At 42.2% G+C, this 21,570-nt stretch overlaps 2 protein-coding genes across 10 annotated transcripts in view; one reads left to right on the top strand and one right to left on the bottom strand.

Annotated features, from left to right (window-relative positions):
* Positions 1-7,598, top strand: part of LOC128687032 (uncharacterized) — a 99,878-nt gene extending 92,280 nt beyond the window's left edge. For 7 of the 8 annotated variants that reach the window (XM_070082377.1, XM_070082376.1, XM_070082379.1 and 4 more), the window contains 2 exons: positions 1,712-1,880; positions 6,781-7,598. In XM_070082377.1, the coding sequence (XP_069938478.1) occupies positions 1,712-1,865 (154 nt within the window). In that variant the 3' untranslated portion in view covers positions 1,866-1,880; positions 6,781-7,598. The remainder of the gene's footprint in view (positions 1-1,711; positions 1,881-6,780) is intronic. The other variant, XM_070082380.1, reaches the window with a different exon arrangement.
* The window catches only part of Arp8 (Actin-related protein 8), a 311,465-nt gene that overhangs the window by 230,931 nt on the left and 58,964 nt on the right, over positions 1-21,570 (bottom strand). The window lies entirely within an intron of this gene.

A 21,570-nucleotide genomic window follows, 5' to 3' on the forward strand; every position in this document is an offset into this window, starting at 1 on the left:
AGTACGTCTTACGCGTAGGGTTTTTTGACGTACTAGTACTCATAAATTCTAGCGGCCTCAAATCTAGTGGGAGAAAACTGGTAGGCCTTCATATGAAAGAATGGGTCTATGTGGTCAGTGTGCACAGTCTAAAAAAAATCCTGCAGCACACAGTGCATAATGAGAAAAAAAAAACTTTGACCATTTTTTTTAATAAATCAGCGACTTTGCAATGTATTTTCGTATGGTATTTATTGTTGTATTCTAGTTTTCTTGGTCTCATTTTATAGAATGGAAGACATATTACAGAAATTGAGATGATTTTGACTGGTTTTACAATGAAAGGTGCCTTGAAATTGAGCTCAAAATAGCAGAAATGTTCGATTTTTACCAAACTTCAAAAGTAAACAAATCGTGCTAAGCGTGCAATACACGTCAACTGGTGAGTCTAATATTCTTTCACAAGTGCACCAATAATATTTATACCATTTTTTACACTAATGCAGTAGTCTGCATAACAGCAAATCTTATATTTTTTGTGAAAATAAAAATTCAAAGTGGAAAGCAAAAGAATATAAGAGGGGCCTTGAGACGTGACTAATGACTAGAGGAAATGTCATTTTAGTGCCAGGAATGTCTTTCTTGTTTATTCTGGACCCTATTCGGAAATTGGCATCTTTTGAAATTTGTGTGAAATTGGCAAAATTGCTAAATTCTGACCACTGTACTGGATAGTTGAATTTCATAAATGGGTGGTTTCTTGCACCCATTCGATAGAAAAAATGGAGTTCTAGCGAAATATTCATGTTTTTTGTCGACTAGTACAGTGAAATTGGCCGAAAATGGGGCTCAAAGTGGGCAAAATCGCCGATGCGTAAACATCGCCAAGACCGCTAACTTTGCGAGAGCATAATTCCGTAAGTTTTCTATCAAATTTCAAACTTTTGGTGTCTTTATGATCGGGAAAAGATTCTCTATCTTTTCATAAGAGAAAATAATTTTTTTTTTTTTAAATTTGGCCGACCCTGAGAACGAGTTTCGGAGAGGGCTGTCGACCCTCAAAGGGTTAATGATGATGTTTTGCCCACTCAGTGGACTTTATCAAGTAACAAACAAGTTTGTTACCTGATAAGACCCACTGCACGAGTAAAACTGATGGAATCAACAAAGGCTTCATGTAGCTGCATTAGTGTTTATCATGATGTTATGCTCACATAAAATCAAACAGTTTGGATTTGAGGCTTCACCTACGATATGAATTATTTAATTTTGTATATTCACTTTCACAGAGATGACTTTTATTTTTTTTAACATGCTGGCTGGCCCCACCGAGGCAGGGTCACCTGAAGAAGATACACTTTCACCATCATTCACAATATCACTGTCTTGCCAGAGGTGCACAGATATGACAGTTCAGATATCCGTCCAAACAGCAAATACCCCAAGCTTCTCCTTTAAAGTGCAGGCACTGTACTTCAAACCTCTAGGACTCAAATCTGGCTAAACCAATTTCCCTGGATTCCTTCACACAATATAACATTGCTCAAACCCCAACAGCTCATCAGATCCAAAAACCATTTGTCTCTACTCCTATCTAACACACATGCCTGCTGCATGTCCAAGTCTCTTGTACACAAATATATACATTATTTATTACCATGTGCAAATTACAAACCCACTGACCTATGTATTCAAATACTATACTATGGTAACTATCATCAAACTTCCACAGACACTGGTGGTTTTATGAAGGACGATGGGGCAATCCAAGCATCAAGTGCCATATACTCATGGCTGGCTTCTGTGAACATGTCAATGGACCCACTGGGATAATACGCAAACGAGTTAACTTCCCATGCAATAGAACTAATAATAGAAATTCATAGATATGGCCTAAGAATGTAAGCTGTTGAATAAATCTCAAATAATACATGAACCTTCATTGTGTGTTAGGTGTAAGGAATCTTATAAATAAGTCTATTATTTTTTAACCCTTTGACTGTTTTGGTTGTATATAAACATCTTACGAGCCAGTGTTTTTCACGTACAGTGGACCCCAGGTATTCGATATTAATCCGTTCCTGAGAGCTCATCGAATACCGATAATATCGAGAACCGAATCAATTTTCCTCATAAGAAATAATGGAAATCAAATTAATCCGTGCAAGACACCCAAAAGTATGAAAAAAAAATTTTACTATGTGAAATATTAAGTTTAATGCAATAGAATAATTACAACAACAATAAAATAACTGACACTTACCTTTAATGAAGATCTGGTGATGATTGATGGGATGGGAGGAGGGGAGAGGTGTTAGTGTTTAGAAGGGGAATCCCCTTCCATTAGGACTTGAGGTAGCAAGTCCTTTTCCGGGGTTACTTCCCTTCTTCTTTTAATGCCACTAGGACCAGCTTGAGAGTCACTGGACCTCTGTCGCACAACAAATCTGTCCATAGAGTTCTGTACCTCCCGTTCCTTTACGATTTGTCTAAAATGGGCCACAACATTGTCATTGTAATAGTCACCAGCAAGGCTTGCAATAGCTGTGTTAGGGTGATTTTAATCCATAAAGGTTTGCACTTCAACCCACTGTGCACACATTTCCTTAATTTTTGAAGTAGGCACAATGGAGTCCACAACTGGCATAGGCTTCTTAGGGTTAGCCCCAAACCCTTCAAAATCTTTCTTAATTTCCATACTAATTCTCACCCTTTTTACCACAGGGTTGGCACTAGATACTTTCTTGGGGCCCATGGTGACTTATTTTGCAGAAACAAGCACCAAACACAGTGATAATATGGAATGTACCGAATGTATCCTTAGATGCGCGCACACTGGCTGGCTTGTAAACACTGGCACACACGGGGCAGTTCAGGCCACACGTGGACAGGTCTCGTACGAATCGTATCGAATACCGGGTTTTCAATCGAATACCGAGGAAATTTTTTTGCGATATAATGCATTGAATACCGGATTTATCGAATACCGATGCCATCGAATACCGGGGGTCCACTGTACATGTATTTATACTCTAAAATTCTAACGGTTTCAAATAAAGCGGGAGAAAGCTGGTAGGCCCACATGTGAGAGAATGGGTCTGTGTGGTTAGCGTGTGCAATATAAAAAAAAATCCTGCAGCACGCAGTGCATAATGAGAAAAAAACCTCCGACCGTGTTTTTGGATTAAAACGCCAACTTGGAGGTATATTTTCGTATAGTATTTATGATTGTATTCTCGTTTTCTTGGACTCATTTGATAGAATTGAAGACATTTTACAGAAATAGACATGATTTTGATTGATTTCACGATGAAAAGGACCTTGAAATTGAGCTCAAGGTAAAGGAAATGTTCGATTTTTGCCGATATTCAAGAGTAAACAAATGGCGTCATTGTCCAATAAGTGTCCAATTAGCCATTCTAATGTGCAGTCATGAATGGGTTGACATTATTTATACAATTATTACAATAATGCAGTAGTCTGCATAAAAGAAAATCTTCTATTTTTTGTGTGAATAAAAATTCAAAATAGAAAGCAAGAGTAATATAAGAGGGGCCTGGAGGCATGATTGATGAACAGAGAAAATGTTATTGTAGTGCCAGGAATATCTGCAGTGTTCATTCTGGACCCTATTTTGAAATTGGCATCTACAGTGGACCCCCGGTTAACGATTTTAATCCGTGCAAGAGGGGTAATTGTTATGCGAAATAATCGTTATGTGAATGAATTTTCCCCATAAGAAATAATGGAAATAAAATTAATCCGTGCAAGACACCCAAAAGTATGAAAAAAAAAATTTTACCACATGAAATATACATTTTCCCACACACAAAGAGAAGGATACATGCACAATAGTAGAGTAGTACATGCACAGTATATATTGTGCATGTACTAGTCTACTAAATGAAGAATAAATGACACTTACCTTTATTGAAGATGCAGCAATGACTGATGAGACACTGTGTCCTGGGAGTGCCTTTTCCTCCTGAGTACTGTAGGTCCTGTTTGGCATTTTCTTCCAGAACAGGCCTTATCACACTGTGTATGCCACTACGATTCTTAAATCTCTCAAACCAACCTTTGCTGGCTTTAAATTCACCAATATGAGCACTAGTTCCAGGCATTTTTCCCTGTTCACCTGGGTGTTAGTCGACTTGTGTGGGTTGCATCCTGGGAGATAAGATTAAGGACCCCAATGGAAATAAGTTAGACAGTCTTCGATGACACTGACTTTTTTGGGTTATCCTGGGTGGCAAATCCTCTGGGGTTAATTGTTTCTTGGTATTCTCAATAAGCCACACCAACAACGGTGCTACAGCAGCAGCAGCAGCTGACAGTGCAGCAGCAGCAGCAGCTGACAGTGCAGCAGCAGCAGCAGCTGTACCACCAATAGTAGCGATGGTTGATTGGGGTTTATTATACAACCTGGCCAGCTCGGAGACATGCACTCCACTTTCATACTTATCAATGATCTTTTTCTTCATCTCTATTGTAATTCTCACCCTTATTGCTGTAGGGTTGGCACTAGAAGCTTTCTTGGGGCCCATGGTCACTTATTTTCCAGAAAAAGCACCGAAAACACTGTAATAATACGAAATATTCCGATTGTATGCTTGGATGTTACCGCGGAGGCTGGCTGGTAAACAATGCCACCGGCGGAACATGTGAGCGCGTCTCGGAAGAAAATCGGTAAGCGGGTTTTTAAGCGGTATGTGAGGCAAAATTTTTGCAATTAAAGTAAGCGGTATGCGAAATAATCGCTATGTGATGCCATCGTTATGCGGGGGTCCACTGTATTTCAATTTGCACGAAATTGGCCTAACTGTCAATTTCTGACCACTTTATTGGGTAGCTAAAATTGGTAAATGGGCGGTTTCTTGTACTCAGTCGATAGAAAAAATGAAGTTCTGAAGAAATAGCTATGAGTTTGGTCATCTGGAACAATGGAATTGGCTGAAAATAGGGCTCAAAATGGGTGAAATCACCGATGCGTAAACATCGCCGAGATCGCTAACTTCGCGAGAGCATAATTCCATAAGTTTTCGATCAGATTTCATACTTTTGGTGACATTAACATTGGGAAAAGATTCTCTATTATTTCATAAGAAAAAATCATGTTTTCTTTTTGAAAACTTTGCAACACAGAGAGACACTTTAGGATTTGGGGTTGTGACAGTCAAAGGGTTAACATACCAGCCATATCCCACCAGGGCAAGGTGACCAAAAAAGAGCAAACGAAAGTGTTTCTTCTTTTTACATTTAGTAATTTATACAGGAAGGGGTTACCAGCCCCTTGCTCCTGGCATTTTAGTTGCTTCAGGGCAACATCTGAATCACTGTTTCACTAGTAACATGTTCACCCTCTAGACAAAACTCACACACTATGTTCATAAGACATTATTCAACGTACTAAACATTTTAAGCATTTGTAATTCACCTCGTCTAAAATTTCTGAACAAACTTGCTGTACAAGTCATCAGTGAAGTAAATTAAAATGTGAAAACAATGGATCGTGAAATACAGTAGACTGTCATTAAGCATAGTAGTTACGTTCCTGAAAACGCCATGTTAAGTAAAATCATGTTAGATGAACTGAAGAACTTATGAGGAAAATAGGGTTACATTCTGGGGAACCCCCAAAAAACCAAACAACCATTTTTTTGGCCTCCATATCTTACATAAATAAAAGTGAATATGTAATTGTAGTTCATTGTTGTGATGTACTATTTTGTTTTTACTTCTTAAGACTACAAATTTAACAGAAATAATAGTATTTCTTACCTTAAATTGTGGGTGCTGGTATTTGTGGATGATTGTGAAGAGAGTGGAGAGCTATGCTGTGGCGCTACTGGCCTGAGGTGGATGGTAGAGCTTCTGGTGCTGAAGTCGATGGTTGTACTTGAGTGTCTAACTTTAAGTCATTCAGTCAGTCAGTCAAGTCATTCAGTCAGTCAGTCAGTCAAGATATTCAGTAAGTCAGTCAAGTCATTTAGTACATCAGTCAAGTCATTCAGTAAGTCAGTCAAGTCACTCGGTAAGTCACGTCATTCAGTCAGTCAAGTCATTCAGTAAGTCAGTCAAGTCATTCAGTAAGTCAGTCAAGTCATTCAGTAAGTCAGTCAAGTCATTCAGTAAGTCAGCCAAGTCACTCAGTAAGTCAGTCAAGTCATTCAGTCAGTCATAACATTTAGTACATCAGTCAAGTCATTCAGTAAGTCAGTCAAGTCATTCAGTAAGTCAGTCAAGTCACTCAGTAAGTCAGTCAGGTCATTCATTAAGTTAGTCAAGTCACTCAGTAAGTCAGCCAAGTCACTCAGTAAGTCAGTCAAGTCATTCAGTCAGTCAAGTCATTTAGTACATCAGTCAAGTCATTCAGTAAGTCAGTCAAGTCACTCAGTAAGTCACGTCATTCAGTCAGTCAAGTCATTCAGTAAGTCAGTCAAGTCATTCAGTAAGTCAGTCAAGTCATTCAGTAAGTCAGTCAAGTCATTCAGTAAGTCAGTCAAGTCACTCAGTAAGTCAGTCAGGTCATTCATTAAGTTAGTCAAGTCACTCAGTAAGTCAGCCAAGTCACTCAGTAAGTCAGTGAAGTCATTCAGTCAGTCATGTGATTCAGTCAGTCAAGTCATTCAGTCAGTAAGTCAGTCATTCAGTCAGTCAGTCACACAAACTCATGTTTACCTCTTTTTCTGTGTACAAAGTAGCACTTCATTACAGCTACAAGTTATCTCTTGTCTAATATCTTTGTTTCTTTGTTAATTCTAAGACATAAATGCTTATACCTTTTCTTGCCACTTTCAGCAACACTGGTATGGCTGCTGGGTGTCATGATTGCTTGGCAGATACAAGATACAGTAATTAAAACATCATAACACAATTCACAAACACTGCTAGCTTGTAGCAGGGAAAGACTGGACACATGAAATACGAACGCTGGGATGGTGGGGGGATGTCAGGGAGCGGAAGGGGATGGCGGGAGGGCTCCCCGGCTGCTCCACAACAAGGCGGCCGCTTGAGCAAAAGAGAATATTTTTTCCTTCTCACAAACTGAACAATGTTAAATTAATTTTACGACGTGTTACATAAAATTGTGCCGCAATTCTTCAATTGCACAATACCCAAATCGTGCCAAATAAGCTTGTGCTAAATGGCGGTCTACTGTAAATGAAAACTGGGTTCAATATTTATAAAATACATTTTATATGTGCTATATTATGTTAATTTTTAATAACATATTTTTTGACAGGTCACTTAAAACTCAGCATGGTGCCTAAAACACCAATTCATATTATTATGTCAAAGTATGCAAGGGAAGTCTGAGGTCCACATTCTATTCAACTTCTCTGGGTGGAAATCTTGAATGCTCACAGTACCTGATATATGCCAGAGTACCACTTCACACATGTGGTTCAACTGTTATATTAACATTAACCTTCTTAATGTCATATATGAAAATACTTTTGTTTACTAGACATTATTTTCAAATCTTTAAACTGTACTAAAGAGAGTAGAAATTTAAGACACAATGGACAAAGAAACTGGCATTCAAATTCTTCAAAAATACAAAGAACAAATTAATAGAAAACCATAACTGTGCTGCAATAAAAAATACAACTGTTGTTTGTTTCTATATAAACCTTTCAACAAATGGCCAAAAGCAACAAACAAAACTGTGATTTATAAGTATGTACTTATGCACACTCTTCGTAACAAATCACTTCCTGTAAATAACAGCTTTATTAAAACTAATCTTTGTAACACTAATCATGGCACAGGTGAGGCTTGAACCCATGGCAAGTGAGTCTTAAAACTCACAGGTCAGTGTGTTAACCAGGGCCAGCTGCCTCTAATAAGATGTATCCAACTAAGTATATTTCTATACACCATAGGGAGGTTAGCATTATCAAACCCCAGCCACTCGCATAACAACAACCACCGCTGCTACTACCACTATAAAAATAATAATAATAAAACTACTAGTACTACTACTATTGCTAGTATTACTGCTACTACCACTACCATTTCCACTACCACCACCACCTCTCTGGTTTCTATACAAGTCTACTTTCTCATGTGTATATTTAATAGATAAAGCCTCTAAATAACAAAAAAAGGCACAATACCGTGACTGGAACGACACACAAATAACCCGCACATAAAAGAGAGAAGCTTACGACGATGTTTCGGTCCGACTTGGACCATTGACAAGTCACACTGACTTTGTCAATGGTCCAAGTCGGACCGAAATATCGTCGTAAGCTTCTCTCTTTTATGTGCGGGTTATTTGTGTATAAAGCCTCTGGTGGGTGAAATATCTCTTAACTATTACAATGAAGGCAAAACCCCTAAACTGAACGTCACTTCTGTCTCAACATCTCTGAACAACCAAAAAATTATTTTACCCTTTAAAATTGTAGAGAATCTTCTTCTAAAAGTGATGATGCAAAAAATGCAAAAATTTAATGTAATGCCTACAGAATTATGCAGAAATATTATTATTATTATTATTATTATTATTATAAAAAAGAAGCGTTAAACCACAAGTTATACAGCGCTGCAGGGCAGGAAGGAAGCGAGGGTATCAGGTGGCAAAGGGGAGAGGGATGATTAGTAGGTTATGGAGAACAGCGGGGCAGTGGATAGTGCAGGGGTAGAGGGTAGCAAGAGATTGAGGTAGAAAGGGCTGAGGGGAGTGCGAAAGGTATCATCATCAGAGTTTGTGGAGTAAATCAGATGTTGTCAAGAAGTCCATGAGAGAGTCAGGATTAAAGGAGGGTCAATCAGCAAGAAGGGAAGGTAAAGAGAGTGTAGTAAAGCGGAGACAATGTTGGAGGTAAATTCTGCGTGCTCGTTGATAGAGAGGGCAGTCTAACAGAATGTGGCTAATCGATATGGGAACTTGACACTGCTCACAGAGAGGAACAGGGTGCCTCTCCATGAGATACCCATGAGTAAGACAAGTGTGGCCAATGTGAAGACGGGAAAGAGTAGTTTCCCAACTTCGACACTGATGACAAAAAGACGGCCAGTAACCTATACTCGGTTTAATAGAATGAAGTTTGTTACCGAGAATATTAGATCAACGCTGTTGCCAAAGGGTGTGGAGGTGGGTAGCTATTACAGCAAAATAGTCCAGAAATGGAACACCTCTATATGAAACTGGTAGGTCATGTACTGCTGACCGCGCAACAGTGTCTGCTTCTTCATTGCCCTGTACGTCAACATGACCAGGGACCCAACAAAACACTATATCTTTATGCTTGGTAGAGATACGGCGTAGCCAAAGTTGGATACAAAGAACTAGGGGGTGAGGTGCATCAAATTTTTGTATAGCCTGTAAAGCACTAAGGGAGTCTGAGACAACCACAAATGATGACACAGGCATGGATGCAATACGGATAAGTGCTGTAAGAATGGCATACAATTCAGCTGTAAAAATGCTAGCCAAGGACAGTAAATGTCCTCGTATGACACTGTCCAGAAACACTGCTGCAAATCCGACGCCATCAGAAGACTTAGAGCCATCTGTGTACACTGCAATGGCATGAGAATGAGAGCGGAAGTGGTCAAGAAAAAGAGAGTGGGAAGCTACCGTAGGCAGTTGGGCTTTCGCGCAAGGGAGTGAGAAAGAACAGACTAACAGCTGGAACTTCCCAGGGGGGCAGGGAAAAGTGAGATGCTACATGAACATAGAAAGGTGGTAACTGAAGGGAAGACAAGAGCGAATGTAGGTGAAGATAAAAGGGACGGAGCAAACAGGGGCAGCAAACAAATAAAGAATGTCTACTAATATCGGTGACTATTCTATAAATGGAAGGATTGCAGAGATCATGAGAGCATACATAGTAGCGAAGGCAATGGGCATCACAGCGATCGGACAAGGATGGAACATTCACTTCTGCATAGAGGCTCTCAACAGGGGTAGAGCGAAAAACACCAAGGCATAAACGTAATCCTTGGTGATGGATGGGATTAAGGCCAGAGAGAGTAGCAGGAGAGGCCGCTGATTACATCCGGTCACCATAATCGAGTTTCGATAAAATGAGGGCTGAATGTAGGCGAAGGAGAGTTCGACGATCAGCTCCCCATGAAAGATGAGCAAGGGTTATTTTAAGAAGGTTCAGCAGGCTGTGACAAGTTGCCTTCAGAGAGGTAATGTGAAGTTTCCAGGATAACCTACGGTCAAAGAGAAGGCCTAGAAACCTGACTATCGCGTTCAGGGATATGTGAGCCATAGAGGTACAAAGGATGATCGGAGATGACAGAGCGTCTAGTGAAAGTAATTTGGTGAGTTTTGGTACTGGAAAACTTAAACCCATGCGTGGTGGCCCAATTGAAAACACGGTTGACCGCATGCTGGAGAGAAACTGTAATGAGGTGACAGTCAGCGCCTGCACAAGCAATAGCGAAGTCATCAACATAGAGTGATGACCAAGTATTGCATGGAAGACTAGAGGCCAAATCATTTATAGGAAGGAGAAAAAAGTGTTGTGCTCAGAACACATCCCTGGGAGACACCTTCAGCTTGGACAAAGTCTAGGTTTCTAGTTTAATATGTTTATTATGCACCCCATACCCATCCTGTGGGCGGTAGTCAAAAGATTACAGAGGTACATAATGGGTCCAGGGACTGGGCCTCAAAGTTTTGATAGCTGAGCAAGTTACAGAGGTAATGAATTCACAATTTACAAAGGTAATGAACTCACAATTTACAAAGGTAATGAACTCCAGGTAGGTCTAGTCACAATCATGACAAGTTACAAAGGTATTTACAGATTACAGAGGTACACAATGGGTCCAGTGACCGGGCTCCAAAGTTTTGATGGCTGAACTAGGTACAAGGTAATGAACTCACAAGTTACAAAGGTAATGAACTCACAAGTTACAAAGGTAATGAATACTGTAAGAATGGTTACTTACGTTTATACATGGCTGCAATCATGAACAAATTTTAGAGTAATGAGCAATTCACACTTCCACACCCGGTCACAACTGTAGTGAGTTATTGGTGCAAATGTTGATTGCTGAGTCTCTCTCTCTCACACACACACACATACAAATTCATACACACACACACACACACACACACACACACACACACACACACACACATACACAAACTCATACACACACATGCACACACACTCATACACACACACACACTCATACTCACACACACACACACACACACACACACACACACACACACACACACACACACACACACTCATACATACACACAAACACACACACACACACACACACACACAGACACACACACACACACACACACACACACACACACACACACACACACACACACACACACACACACACACACACATGCACATATGTGGTAATGCTTTATTTACAGCTAGCAAAGTCAGGGTATTTCTCCAGAATGGTCTGTAATATACCACTGTGGATAAAATACTTAGCCATTTCTTGAACACTTCTGAGTGAGTTGTTTCTAAATTCATTAATTTTATCGCACTCCAGTACATAATGACGCAGGGTGTGACAATAATCCATCTGGCAAAGTTTACATTTCGTTTGGTCTACATCTGGTGGTGGTGATTTAACCTGCCAAAGATACTTGTAACCCAGCCGGAGCCGGGCGGTAGTGACATCCAAGAGTCTGCTTATTTTGTTGGATGCACCATAGACATGTGGCTCCTCCTGCATGATAGAATGATGATAGATGGACTCACTGGTGTCAATCTCCCTGAGCCTTAAGTCCATAAAATTCAGCTGAGCACATTATTAACCCGAACACGGAAATGTCTGTCAGTTAAAAAGTTCTTAAGGAAGGATGGTAGATTGCCTCGGAGGCCTAAGGAGTGGGTTTGGGTCAAAATATTATACCTCCAAGTTGTGTCATGCCTTCTTAAGGTCAAAAAATATGGTAATAACTGAGTGGTTATTCACAAAGGCATTACGAACATACGTATCCAAGCGTAGTAAGGGGTCTATGGTAGAACGGCCCTTACGAAAGCCATATTGACTAGTGGAGAGACTGTTGTGTGTCTCTAAATACCATATTAAACGTCAATTTACCAGATGTTCCGTCACTTTGCAAACTGCACTGGTAAGAGCAATGGGACGATAGTCGGAGGCATCATGTCCCATAGTACCAGGTTTGCGAAAAGGGAGAACAATGGCAGATTTCCACAGCTGGGAAAGAACTCCTTGTGACCAAATAAGATTGAAGAGGTGTAAGAGGACTGCAAGGGTTGACTGATGTAAATGTTGTAACATCCGAATATGAATGTCGTCAGGCCCAGCTGCCGATGATCGGCAACCTGAAGTTTAAAAGGCACATTATACGGTTCTTCTTTGAAAGAAGAAAAGTCCAAGGGTGCTAACTGTCAGGCAGACTTTGAGGAAAGAAATGAGGGGCATAGATGGATACATAGATACATCCAATTAGTCGAAAGAAGAAGAATAATACTCCATTGGGAAAGTGAAGAAGAATCCTTCCTCCATAAGCCATGTGTGTTGTAAGAGGTGACTAACCTGCTGGGAGCAAGGGGCTAGTAACTTCTTCTCCTGTATATATTACTAAATTTAAAAGGAGAAACTTAAGTTTTTCCTTTTGGGCCACCCCACCTCAGTGGGATACGGCTGGTACGTTGAAAAAAAAAAAAAAGATGGAGCCCCCGAGAAATACGGACCAGATGATTGCCAATTTCAATTTCAACATCAAGAGGGTTTGCTATATCAACACAGGCGATCCACAGAACAGGAGCCGGCTCAGGAGAGTATTTACCACTCAATTTCCGCACTTTTTTCCAGACTGCACTCATAGAGGAAGCAGAGGTGATGGTGGAAACACAATCTCACCAGCAAGTGCACTTAGCGTCACGGATGACTTGGTGAGCGACCGCACGCTTCCGCTTAAAATCAAGAAGTCTCTTAGCGGTTCTATTGTACCAGTACCTGCCCCATGCAGTGCATTTCAAACGTACTGCATGAGCACAAGCAGGAGACCACCAAGGCATGCACTTCTGAGAATGCCTGCCCGAGGTTTGGGGTATAGAATGAGAAGCTGCAGTTAAAACTGAGGACGAGAAGAGGCGTAAAAGCTCATCAATGGAGGACGAAGAAGGAACCCCACTAAAAGCAGTTAGTTGCGAGTAAAGGTCCCAATTTGCTTGACCAAATTGCCAGCGTGGGCTACGAAGAGGTGGCGAATATGAAGGAGAAGTAAGAATGATTGGAAAATGATCGCTGTCATATAAGTCCAGGAGAACAGACCAGGTGAAGTCTAGTGCGGTAGAGGAAGAGCAGACTGAGAGATCAGTGCAAGAGAGAGTATGAGTATGAGGATCAAAATGGGTGGAAGTACATACCTGTATTTAAAACATGGAGGGAGTGAGAAGCAAGAAAAGCCTCCAACTGAATGCCACGGGAATCACAGTGAGACCCCCATCCCAGAGGAAATGATGGGCATTAAAATCACCAAGTAATGGAAGTGGTGGCAGTAAGGAGGAAACAAGAAAGGCAACATCCGGGATAGATAATGCCCGGGAAGGAGAGAGATATAAAGAACAGAGTGTATACCACCTATGCAAGTGGATACTGGCTGCTGTGTAATGCTGCGAAGTACGAACAAATAGCTGATGGTACGGAATATCAGTGTGAAGAAGGGCACTTTCATTAAAGGCCCCATCAGGAAAAGGATCCGAAGAATACAATAAATTATAGCCTGAGAAGGGATAGATAACAGCAGAGTGTAATTTTGGTTCTTGTAAGCAAACACCAACAGGGAAAAACCGGGAGAGCAACATCTGAAGTCCACTCCGATTACCCCTGAGGTCGTATATATTCCACTGTAAATAGGCCATGACTGGCAACGATAAAGATACCAGAAATCTGCAGGTAAGGGTACCTACAGACTAGAGGGGTTAGAAAAGTCCACATGCAGCGGTAGCAAAAAACGTTCAAGCAGCGAAGGAACGGTGCGCTGCAAAGAAAGGAGTTGCGCAGATGGAGGAGAGGAAAGAGAAAGAACAGAGGGTGGATCAGTGTCCATTGATGGTTTAGTCTCTGCAATACATTCAGAGATAGCTTCAAGTGTTTCGGAATTCAAAGATGCAATATGGGAGACAATATTGGAGATGGAAGGAGGAGGGTGAGCAAAGATTGGAACTGTAATGGACTGTACCAAAGTAGGGGGGGACAAAAGGGTGAAGGGAACTGGAGAAGAAGTGTGGGAGGGGACTGAGGAGGCAGAAACCTGGGAGGTGGCAGAAGAGGAAGAAACTTGGGAGGGGACAGAGGAGGAAGGCACAGCACGGGGAGGAGGGTGAACCTCCACACTTTTAACAGAGCCAGTGAGAGGGGAAGAACCAGGTACAGAGACTGGGAAGGTAGAATGAGGAGGTGGAAGAAGGAAAGGAGGGGTTAAAGGAGATTTGAGCAATGGAGACTTTTTGGACTTCTGAGAAGTAGAGGGATGATTGGGAGGAGGTGTTGTACGAGGTCTTGTCGATACCGGGGCTTGTGAGGGAGAACACGAAGAAGTGAGAACAGACTGAGGTGTTGAAGTAGGGACTTCTGAGCCCAGGACAGCAAAAGAATTAGAGACAAGAGTGACTATGGGAGGAGTAACCACAGAGGAAGTTGCAGAAGATGGGACCGCAAAAGTGGGGGGACGCTTAGAAAGACGAGAATAAGAAATATGGGGCAGTCTCCCTTGGAGGTGCAGTCAGTTGAGAAACTGCCAAAGAATAAGGGAGACCTTCAGCGTCTTTGAGGCAACGGATTTCTCGCTCATTTAAGTAGACCTGGTAACGGCGAGAGTAAGAAGGGTGAGCCTCATGACAATTAACCCTTAAACGGTCCAAACGTATATATATGTTTTTTCAACATTTGGAAGTATGTAAAAAAAATGTAGATCTTTTTTGTTTTACATTTGAAAATGTGTAAAAAAACTTTTATCTACTTTTTTTTTGTTATATTTGAAAATATGTAAAAAAAAAGTAGATCTACTTTTGGAGCACTATGAATTTGAACGTCGATCTGTTTGGACCGTTTAAGGGTTAAGGAAAGAGGGAGATCGACTACAAGACATATTAGAATGGTCATCAGCACCATAGACTGGGCATAGATCTGCAATATTTCGCAGGGTGACCAAATCTCCAGCAGTTTCTACACTGTTGTGGTGTAGGGATCACCTTTTGAACGTGTAAATGATGTCCTGCTACATAAACAGAGGATGGGAGTTCACGGCTGTCGAAAGTTAATCAGCCACATTGCAAGGGTAACGTCTCCGCCTGCGGGCAGGAAGGACGTAAGTGTCTACTTTGAGGATTGGGAGATCTTGGAGTTCCAGCTGTTCGAGACTGTCACTGCCACATGTCTGGAAATTCTGTTGGATTATGGTATGGGGCAGAATAACAGTACCACTACAAGAATTGAGGGAATGATGTTTTTCAATAGTGACAAGAATAGTATCGATATGTGAAAGAAGAGAAAGATCATGAGCTTGGGTGGCATTCTGGACAGTGATGATGCGGGTACTGCTCTTGAGAGCGTGAAAGGAAATATCTCTACCAACATGGCATAGGAGCGCCTTGCCAATACTATGGTCAGAAAGATAGGCAATAGAGGAAGTCGGTCGTAAAGTAAAGAATTTAGTCCATTGTGCATTCCAAAACTGAGCGTGGAAAGGGAGAGCACGACGTGTCGGTCTTTTCTGAGTAGAACGAGGTGGCAAAGAAGTATCATCAGGCAATTGTCGTTGGCGTTTAAGAGTGGGACCGGAGTTGGTCCGACGTGGAACGGGCTGGCGATTCGAAAATTGCCACACCGTAGAGGGAGAGGCCGGAAGAATAGTCAAAGCAGAGCAGAGGTCAGACAAATCGAAGGAGTCAGTCGAAACCCCAGCACCTGAAGCGGGTGATGAAACAGCACCAACAAGAGGTACAGGGGCATTAGGAGTGTCCGAAGAGTGGTCAAAAGACAAGGCGGGGTCAGAACGGGGTGTGGTAACAAGAAGGGGCCCAGGGGTAGCGGGGTCATGGATTGGGTCTTCTATGATTAGGTTACTTCTTTCTTTTTGTTTTTAAGAGAAAAAAGAAAGAAGAAAAGAAAAAAAGAAAAAAAAAAGAATAAAAAAAGGGGGGACTGGGGAGGGATAGTTCCTAGGAGGAATGAAAGGGCCAGAAATCTCCATCCGCGCCCAAGAGGACTTCAGCACCACAAGTAGCACAGATGCAGCATGGAACCCGTGCCATACCCTACCCTTCATGCCAGTAAACCAGCAATCCGAGATAGCATCCTCACATCTGCCGAGCTACCTCGGTGGACAAAAGGGAGGGCGGCCAGATATCCGCCACAAAGCATGCCTCCTTTGGCTACCACCCCCGGAATCCGAAAGGCAGCCTCCAGAGATATAGCCGTTGCCCGAACGACACCCAAAGCCACCCCCCGGGAGACTGGAGAGGGATTGGGACATCCCCAGGCGATTCAGATTCCACGGCAAACTACACCACCGCCAAGAACCTCAAAGGAATGGGATGGACCCCGGTACCCTTTTCCCTACCCAGGAACTAGCGTGCCTGTGGGAAAAATCCCAAAGGCCAAAAAGAGGAAGGGCAAAAGGGAGGGGTGGGGACGAGGAGGAGGAAAAGAAAAAGGGAGGATGGGTAGGGAAAGGGGGGACTGGGGGGTAATTAGGTTCAGTCTGAGGAAGGAGACCAACAGTTCTAATTCCTCAGACCAAGATCCTCTTCACCACACCAAGGAGCCCCCCTTGAAGAGGTATGCAGAAATAAAACTAGAGGTTGGGGAGCACTTTACTCAACAGTGATGTAAACCACTTAAGCCTCAAATTCTTGGTTATTTCATTATTAGGTCTTCCACATTATCCAGTGATCACAAGAAGTTCCCCATTCAACTATTAGAACTACCCTATTAAGCACCTGAAAGATGGTAACTTGGTAATTTTCAAAAAAAAAAAAAGAGTAAGTTAAACACTGTAACATTCCAGCCACTAAAGCAACCTTCCCTCTGTTTATCATCACATCTCCAGGCCTCTTCTATATAGCCACTGTAATCAGTTTTTAACTCATTCAGTAATCCTCTGTTCTCTCTCTTTTATTTTTTATTTTTACACAGGGTTTGACAAGGTTAAGGATCCCTAGCTTTATTGACAAGCTATTTACAGGTAAAGGATTCCTAACTTTACTGACAAGCTAAGAGCTGTTACCTACATCAGCTCATTTGAAAGCATTTTTATTGTTATGAGGCATACAAGTAAGGAACAAGATGAAGTTGGAGCCATCTGTGGGCAAGCATTTTCATTTGATCAACTGACTATCTTGATGACATCATAATGCTGTATGAATGTGTTCCATACTCGAGTCATCCTGGGGATAAATGATCTCAGATGAAGTGATGTTCTGGAGAAGGGTACTGCCAGAGTGAAGCTGTTGCTTTCTGCCCATCTTGTGATATAGAAGCTTGTTTCACGCTGTCCTCGAAGTGGATCCAAGTGTGATACTTTGACAATATTGGCCTTGTACATAACAGTAAGGCCACCCACATCCCTCCTGTGTTGAAGGCTCTGCTGAAATGACAGATCTATCCAGGATTGGTCCAGACGAAAGATGAGACATCTTGCTCTGTTCTCTACTCTGTCAAGCAGTCGCAGATGAGAAGGGGGACAGGCGAACCAAGAAAGCAGAGCATACTTAAGGTGTGAGCGTACTTGTGCCTCATACAGAATCTTGCAACCCCTACTGTCAAGCAGATGCGAGATACAGTGAAGTGTTGTAAGCTTCCTCGCTGCCTTGTTTGCAAGATTTACATGGTCTTCATGGTCAGTTTGGAGTCAAATTTCACCCCAAGGATATCAACTTCTTCCCCAGGTGCCAACACCCTCCCATTCATCCTTACTACTGCACCAGCATTACCATCATGGTGCCTAGAGACCATCACCATTTGCATTTTCTCAGGTGCAAATGTTACTTGCCATCTATTTCCCCAAGCTGATATAGCTCTTAGCTGGTGATTGATGTAGCTTAGAGCAGCTGGCATTTCTTCTCTTGGATAAGTGAATGTCAGTGTACAGTCATCTGCACATGCATGGGATTCTTGGATGAGATGAAGAAGGTCATTGAAGTAGACATTCCATAACAATGGTCCCAGCACACTTCCTTGTGGAACACTTGCCCCAATAGGATGTCTTGCTGATTCCGTTCCACTGAGAACTACCCTTAGAGATCTACCATGAAGGTAATCACTGAAGAGACATAGCGTAGAGCCTGCAGTTCCCAGTGCTTGAGGTTTTGCTAAGAGGCCCTGGTGCCACACCCGGTCGAAAGCACCAGCAGTGTCCAGTGCTACCACACAGCTGACTTTGGATTCATCCAGTGACTGGTGCCACTTAGTGAAGAGGTTTAACAACAGATCAGCAGCAGAGTAACCTTTCCTGAAGCCATATTGACGGTCACAAAGTAGTGAGTGGTAGTCAAAAAACTCTATCCTTTGTCTTGAGATTATTGTCTCAAGGATCTTACCAGTGACTGACAGGAGTGACACTGGTCTGTAGTTGCTGATTTCTGCTCTGCTCTTCTTTTTGTGAACAGGGACTACATTTGCCTCTTTCCACAGAGAGGGCCATTTACACTGTACTAGGCAGTGCTGAAAGATACGAGTTAGAGGTGCTGCTAGCTGGTCTGCACATCTCAGCAATCTTGGGCTCAACTTGTCTGGGCCCACAGCCTTTTCTAGGTCAAGCGATTTAAGAAGGAAATGCACCTCCTCCTGCCTTATTGTCACCACTGACAGTTTTGACACAGTTCTTGCAGATAGCCAAGGAGGGTCCCTAGCTGGATCAGGAACTTGCATTTTGGTAACAAAGTGTTCGGCAAAGAGGTCCGCCTTCTCTCTCTCTCTCTCTCTCGTTCCCTCTCCCTCTCTGTTCTCTCTCTCTCCCTCTCTGTTCTCTCTCTCTCCCTCTCTGTTCTCTCTCTCCCCCCCTCTCTCTCTCTCTCTCTCTTTTTTTTACACAGGGTTTGGCAAGGTTAGGTTAAGAATCCCTAGCTTTATTGACAAGCTATTTACAGGTTAAGGATTCCTAACTTTATTGACAAGCTAAGAGCTGTTACTTACATCAGCTCATTTGAAAGCATTTTTATTGTTATGAAACATACAAGTATGGAACAGGATGAAGTTGGAGCCATCTGTGGGCCAGCACTTTCATCTGATCAACTGACTTTATTTCATTGACATCATAATGCTGTACGAATGTGTTCCATACTCGAGTCATCCTGGGGATAAATGATCTCAGATGAAGTGGTGTTCTGGAGAATGGTACAGCCAGAGTGAAGTTGCTGCTTTCTGCCTGTCTTGTGGTATAGAAGCTTGCTTCACACTGTCCTCGAAGTGGATCCAAGTGTGGTACTTTGACAATATTGGCCTTGTACATAACAGTAAGGCCACCTACATCCCTCCTGTGTTGAAGGCTCTGCTGAAATGACAGGTCTATCCAGGATATATCCAGGTGAGAAATGAGACATCTTGCTATTCTCTCTCTCTCTCTCTCTCTCTCTCTCTCTCTCTCTCTCTCTCTCTCTCTCTCTCTCTCTCTCTCTCTCTCTCTCTCTCTCTCTGTTCTCTCTCTCCGTTCTCTCTCTCTCTCTCTGTTCTCTCTCTCTCTCTCTCTCTCTCTCTCTCTCTCTCTCTCTCTCTCTCTCTCTGTTCTCTCTCTCTCTCTCTCTCTGTTCTCTCTCTCTCTCTCTGTTCTCTCTCTCTCTCTCTCTCTGTTTCTCTCTCTCTCTCTCTCTCTCTGTTTCTCTCTCTCTCTCTCTCTCTCTCTCTCTCTCTCTCTCTCTCTCTCTCTCTCTCTCTCTCTCTCTCTCTCTCTCTCTCTCTCTCTGTTCTCTCTCTCTGTTCTCTCTCTCTCTCTCTCTCTCTCTCTCTCTCTCTCTCTCTCTCTCTCTCTCTCTCTCTCTCTCTCTCTCTCTCTCTCTCTCTCTCTGTTCTCTCTCTCTGTTCTCTCTCTCTCTCTGTTCTCTCTCTCTCTGTTCTCTCTCTCTCTGTTCTCTCTCTGTTCTCTCTCTCTGTTCTCTCTCTCTTTGTTCTCTCTCTTTGTTCTCTCTTTCTCTTTCTCTCTCTCTTTGTTCTCTCTCTCTTTCTCTGTTCTCTCTCTCTCTTTGTTCTCTCTCTCTTTGTTCTCTCTCTCTCTGTTCTCTCTCTCTTTGTTCTCTCTCTCTCTGTTCTCTCTCTTTGTTCTCTCTCTCTTTGTTCTCTCTCTCTTAGTTCTCTCTCTCTTTGTTCTCTCTTTGTTCTCTCTCTCTTTGTTCTCTTGCTCTTTTGTCTGCACACACATATGCACACACACGCACACATGCATGCAAGTTCACATAGCAGGATTAACAGGAAAAACACTGCAATGGATTAGGGAATACCTGACCCACATAAAGGATCACTTGGACAACGAAATATGGATCCCAGGTTACAACCTATACAGATGTGACAGAGTGAACAGGCAAAAGGGGGGGGAGGGCTGGCCTGTATATTGCAGTCACTTGTTTGCACAGAACTGCTTAATGCCTCAAATGATGTAGTGGAAGTTTTAGCAGTAAAGATTGAGAACCAAAACCTAGTCATTGTGGTAGTCTACAAGCCTCTGGATGCAACATCCCAGCAGTTCCAGGAACAGCTGTCAAAAATTGACCACTGTCTGGAAAATCTGCCAGCTCCTGCCCCAAACATCTTGCTCCTGGGGAATTTCAACTTGAGGCACCTAAAATGGAGGAATATAGCAAATAATGTTGTTGCAGTGATAACACCAGGAGGCACCTCTGGTGAGAACTCACACACACACGAGCTTTTAAATCTCTGCACAAAATTCAACTTAAACCAGCAAATAATAGAGCCTACTAGACTGGAGAATACACTAGACCTCATCTTCACTAACAATGATGATCTGATACGAAATGTCACCATATCAAAAACAATATACTCAGATCACAACATAATCGAGGTTCAGACATGTATGCACAGAGCCCCAGACCGACAAAATGAGATTAATCATGAGGGAGCCTTCACCAAATTCAACTTCATAAAGTGGGACCAAGTAAATCAAGTCCTAAACAATATAAGCTGGGAAGATAGACTAAGCAACACAGATCCCAACTTATGCCTAGAACAGATTAACTCGGTGGCACTCGATGTATTCTCAAGGCTTATTCCTTTAAGAAAAAGGAGGAGTAGATGTAAAATAGAAAGAGACAGGCGCTCCCTTTACAGGTGATGGAAAAGAATAACAGAGCAGCTAAAAGAGGCCAATATATCTTAACCCGTAAACGGTCCAAACGTATATATACGTTCACTACCGTACTGCCCCAACTTTTTTGAGAAAAAAAAAAATTGTTGTTTTTAATAGGAAAAAAGACCATATGGTACCCAGGCATCCCCAATTATTTTAATATGGTGCACAGTAAGTGCTCACACCCATTCTCACATGTCTAGGCGACTCAGGCTTATCGTGGCAATGTTAAATGTAGGACACATAAAACGTATATATACGTTTGGGGCACTAGCGGTAAAAACGTATATATACATTTGGACCGTTTA

The sequence above is a fragment of the Cherax quadricarinatus genome, chromosome 7 (genome assembly GCF_038502225.1).
Source record: "Cherax quadricarinatus isolate ZL_2023a chromosome 7, ASM3850222v1, whole genome shotgun sequence".
NCBI lineage: Eukaryota > Metazoa > Arthropoda > Malacostraca > Decapoda > Parastacidae > Cherax > Cherax quadricarinatus.